Consider the following 4895-nt stretch of genomic DNA (forward strand, 5'->3'; position numbering starts at 1 on the left):
ATGTTATTATAGGTCCCTGAAGTAGCAATCCCCTCATAATAAGGGGGGGTGGTGCAAGGCAGAGCCAGCAGGATTTAGTTACATCGGGGCTGGTTCGATTAAGGGCCAGGAATGCCCCTATGATAAGATTTGTCCGGTCTCGGGTGACGACCGAGGGGTTGGAGTGACCGCGAAGTTAGTGGGTGCGGCGCTCCCTGCGGCTAGGGCCGGGGCAGCTCTTTGTTCCCCGAGGACCGCGTTAGGCCCGATCGCCACGGGGTCTGGGGATTCTATTTTTAGTTTAATTCTGAATATAAAACCATCATCTGTTCTTTCTTTGTATAACCTGAATCCCCACGTATATCCATTGGCCCAGTAAGTAGCCCTTTTTCCGGGCTCCGTGAAGGATATCCGTAGGGGATGACACCACCCTTGGCAGGGCCCATAATTAAGGGTTTTCCATTTGCTAAATGTCGGGTGAGTATAGTTAGCCTTGACAGTGATATAATCCCAGGAGGAGGAGGGCCTCCATTCTGTATCCCCCGTAGTTTCGCACCCCCAATTTTTACAATAAAAATATTCCCCTCCTCCACAGGTGGGATTTAGCCTGCGATCTCTGTGGTGCCCGGGACAGACAGAAAAGGGAAGAGTGCTTAGCATGGCCCTTCTATCAGGCGTGCCACAGCCTCCCCATGGGTCTAATCCCAGTCGCCCTGGAGGGCTTTCTTGGTTAGGGGCTCTAGAGGTGTCGAAGTATCCCTCTAGGTCCCATGGGCTAGGGGCCCCTATGGTTAGCTTGCATAGGTCAGGATATAGGTCAGGCCACCAGGTTCCCACGGGGGCGGTCTTAGTTATAGACCAGACGTCGTCACCCCCAGACGTTAGTACCTGCCAGGTTAACCTTTTGAGGGCATGAGGGTCACCTTTGGCGGAGGTGAAGAGCGCTAGGAGAGGTAGGAATATAACAACTGTCATTGAACAATTTATGAAAGTCTTATCTTGAGCGGGTTTTGGGAGCGGTGGAGCTTCCACTGGAGTGGCTCGTCCGGTCCGTCCTGGCTGGCGTCAGCGGTGCTCGTTGATGGGGCGCGCTGGACGTGTGAGGCGTGGACCCAAGCAGCAATGCTGTCTACCTTTAAGGCGGTTGGGGTGGTCAGTAGTACAGTATATGGGCCCTTCCAGCGGGGCTCAAGCGTCCTGGACTGATGTCTCCTGACGTAGGCGGAGTCCCCGATCTGGAACGGGTGTGGGCCGGTGTGTCTCCGGGGCGGTAGACAGCCGCAAGGGGTTTCCAGATCTGGTGCTGGATAATCTGGAGCGCCTTTAGCCTGTCCTGTAAACCGGGAGTGTTAGCAAGAGGGTCAAGAGCAGAATCTAGTAAGTCCGTTACTGGTGGGGGACCTCCATAGAGAATCTCGTAAGGAGTTAGCCCATGGCGCGCGGGAGTGTTCCGGACTCGGAACAGAACCATAGGGAGGAGTTGGACCCAGTCTCTAGTGCCAGTCTCCAATGTCAATTTAGTTAGGGTCTCTTTAATTGTTCTATTCATTCTTTCTACCTGACCTGAGCTCTGGGGTCTGTATGCACAATGTAATTTCCAATTTATCCCCAGTAATCTGGCCACCAACTGACTTACCTGGGAGACGAAGGCGGGGCTGTTGTCCGACCCTATTACCTTGGGCAGTCCAAACCGGGGGAAAATTTCTTCCAGGATTTTCTTGACAACCACCTGGGCGGTTTCTCGCTTGGTGGGGAAAGCTTCTGTCCAGCCATTTCGTAGAAAGCTACTCCCATCGGTGTACCAGGTTGCTTCAGCATCTGGCAAAGGCTGGTCCGTCAAGTCCCCTCTGGTGCCATGGACTTCAGCTAGGATCTGGTGGCAATCATGCATTACTAGGGAGGGGGACTCGGTTTCTGGAAGCAAGGTGGCCGGGTTTAGAGATGTAGCCGTTCCAAACTGTATCTGCTCAGAATTCAGTAACATGGCCTGATAATGGGTGACCCGGGCGTTTGAGAGCCATCGATCAGGGGGCTGGCGGATGACTGTCTCTACGGCGTGGGGGGCCACCACAGTGAGGGGTTGGCCAAAAGTCAACTTGTCTGAGTCTTTTACCAGGACTGCCATAGCCGCTATTATCCGGAGACATGGGGGCCATCCTGCAGCCACGCTGTCTAATTTTTTTTGAAAAGTATGCCACGGGCCTTTTCCAGGGTCCCAGTTTTTGAGTTAGGACCCCTTTGGCTATTCCATTATGTTCATCAACATATAGCGTAAAAGGCTTGGTTACATCTGGGAGGCTCAGGGCAGGGGCAGTCAATAAGGCCCTTTTTATTTTGTCAAAAGCCAATTGCTGCTCCTTTCCCCAGTGGTAGGGGGTGTTGGATTTCGTGAGAGGATATAGGGGAGCCGCCATCTCCGCAAACCCGGGTATCCAGAGGCGGCAGAACCCAGCACTGCCGAGGAACTCTCGTAGTCCTTTGGCATTAGTGGGTGCTGGGATCAGGGCTACAGCCTTTTTGCAGCTCTCCGTCAGCCACCTCTGGCCTCCAGTTAACCTCTCGTAAATCTTGTACCGGCCGGTAATCTCCTGTGCCGGGTTTTTTTACGGGTAATAGAGGAGTATTCCAGGGCAACTGGCAAGGTATTAAAATGCCCAATTGTAATAGTCTCTGTATATGGGGCCAAATGCCTTCTTTGGCCTCTTTGCTCATTGAATATTGCCGGATCGATATGGGGGTGGCCGAGGGTTTTAAGTTTATAATTATGGGCGGCTGGTTTACAGCTAGTCCCATTCCGGCCGTTTCCACCCAGGCCTGAGAGTAGTTAGTGAGCCATTCAGAATCTAGGGGCTGCACGGCCGGTGGAGAGTCCTCGTGCAGCCGGTGTTCATCCTCTAGGCGCAAGGTCAGTACCTGGAGGGGCTGCCCTCCCGCGCCAGTAATAGTGGCCCCTTTTTGCTGAAAATGTATCTGGGCCCCTACTTTTGAAAGAAGGTCTCTGCCTAGGAGAGGGTAAGGGCAGTCTGGGACCAGTAAGAAGGAATGCGTTACTTGCCCAGTGCTCAGGTGGACCTTCCGTTCGGTTGTCCATCGATATAACTTGCCTCCAGTTGCCCCCTGAACCCAAGACGTTTTAGAGCTCAAGGGTCCTTTTGCCTCAGTTAAAACTGAATGTTGAGCTCCCGTATCGACCAGGAAGGTCACCGGCTGTCCCCCCACTTTAAGGGTTATCCGAGGCTCGGGGGGGGGGGGGTTTCCTGGCCCTGACATCCCTAATCTTCATCTTCTAGGGACAAAACAGGAATGGGCTTCTTTTTAGGTCCCTGCGTTTGGCCCTTCCTTGGGCAATCTTTAACCCAATGTCCTTTTTCCTTGCAGTAGGCACACTGGTCTCGTTCAACCCGTGGTCCTCTTTTGTCTCCCAGGTCCCTACTCTGTCCTGACTTACTCTGCCCTGAGCCCTGTACTACGGTGGCCAGTATAGCCTTCTATTAACCTCTGCAGAAAACCTGCCGGCGTCTCATCTTTTCCCTGCACTATAGCACGTACCTTCGCCAAATTGGTGGGGCGACGCCCTGCCCCTTTGAGACCCGCTAGGAGTACCTGGCGATAGAGACGGAGCCGCTCCCTACCAGCAACAGTGTCGTAGTCCCAGGTCGGGCGAACCAAGGGGAAAACATCCTCAATTTCATTAGGCAGCTGGGTCGGCCTCCCATCCGCCCCCGGGACGCGCTGTCTCTCCTCCGTGGTGAGGAAAGTCTGCAGGAGCTGTTGGCGGTCATCCTAGGTCGGCTGGTGGAGGTGTCCATTGGGTCCTGGCTGGAAGACTAGGGCCTTCACCTGCAAGATAATGTCAATATTATCCTGGGCCACCCGACGTTGAAAGCCGGCCACTCTGAGGAGCAGAAGGTGACCCATCTTCGTCTTCTGACTTCGACCGAGAGATTGTGTGCCCGGCCGGCGACTTCTTTCCAGTGATCTAGAGTGAGGCTTAAAGGGGTGGTTACAGTCTGCCCCATGGGTGTAGAGAAGGGGTGAGCGGTGAGGAGGTGGACAGGAAAGGAAGAAAAACACGGAACGAACAGACGCACACGAACGACAGGACTGGCGCGGCAGATTCAGATGGGAGCGGTCGCGAACCACGACCCTCCCCGAAGAGGAGGGAGTGCCGGGGCTCCGTTCCTCTTCCAGACCACTCCGGAGTCCGACTCCGGAGGGGGACCAGGGGTCTCGGGCACGTCTGCCTCCCCCGCTGGTCCAAATACAGAATACAGAGTACAGCGTCCTGCAGGCACAATACAGACCCGGCACAAAACAGACCCGGCCAGTCAGACAAACGGACGAGACAGATAGGACATTTAGCGAGCTCGGTCTTACCTCCTGCCGGTTTTAGGATTGAGTCTGGGGCGTCTCAGATCCCGGACGAGCCCCCAAATGTTGGACCCTGGCTCACGGGTGCCAACGTGGCCCGGTGGACGCCCCAGAGACTCAGACCCCAGACAGGCAGATGCAATTAGCAAGAGGGTTTATTGAACGTTTGCGCAAACGGGCTCTCCGCCTCCGAAGAGGAAAAGAGCCAATAAATTTTTTTTAAAAAAGAAAATTGTGAAAGGATCTATCCAACAAGAGGACTTAACAATCCTCAATATATATGCCCCAAACGTGGGAGCTGCCAAATATATAAATCAATTAACAACCAAAGTGAAGAAATACTTAGATAATAATACACTTATACTTGGTGACTTCAATCTAGCTCTTTCTATACTCGATAGGTCTTCTAAGCACACATCTCCAAAGAAACGAGAGCTTTAAATGATACACTGGACCAGATGGATTTCACAGATATCTACAGAACTTTACATCCAAACTCAACTGAATACACATTCTTCTCAAGTGCCCATGGTACTTTCTCCAGA

General features: G+C 53.2%; 1 protein-coding gene across 2 annotated transcripts; it reads right to left on the reverse strand.

Annotated features, from left to right (window-relative positions):
- Window positions 1-1061: 1061 nt before the first annotated feature.
- LOC129515311 (uncharacterized) lies at window positions 1062-3994 on the reverse strand. Of its 2 annotated transcripts, none has more exons than XM_055334157.1 (2): window positions 1616-3994; window positions 1062-1312 (listed from the first exon to the last, which is right to left on the reverse strand). In XM_055334157.1, the coding sequence occupies exons 1-2, from the start codon at window positions 2102-2104 to the stop codon at window positions 1133-1135; spliced, it is 669 nt and encodes a 222-aa protein (XP_055190132.1). In that variant the 5' UTR covers window positions 2105-3994; the 3' UTR covers window positions 1062-1132. The 2 variants fall into 2 exon arrangements, 1 of the variants encoding a protein (XP_055190132.1); XR_008665565.1 differs by having other exon boundaries at window positions 1216-1312.
- Between the last annotated feature and the right edge of the window lie 901 nt (window positions 3995-4895).

The sequence above is a fragment of the Nyctereutes procyonoides genome, unplaced genomic scaffold (assembly GCF_905146905.1).
Source record: "Nyctereutes procyonoides isolate TBG_1078 unplaced genomic scaffold, NYPRO_anot_genome, whole genome shotgun sequence".
Lineage (NCBI taxonomy): Eukaryota > Metazoa > Chordata > Mammalia > Carnivora > Canidae > Nyctereutes > Nyctereutes procyonoides.

Bases quoted from the DNA above. Each gene is read 5' to 3' on its own strand.
- LOC129515311 (XM_055334157.1), bottom strand. From the start codon at position 2,104: ATGGCAGTCCTGGTAAAAGACTCAGACAAGTTGACTTTTGGCCAACCC. The intron at 1,313-1,615 runs GTAAGTCAGTTG...CCCGGTTTACAG, and splicing joins GCCCCGCCTTCGTCTCCCAG to GACAGGCTAAAGGCGCTCCA.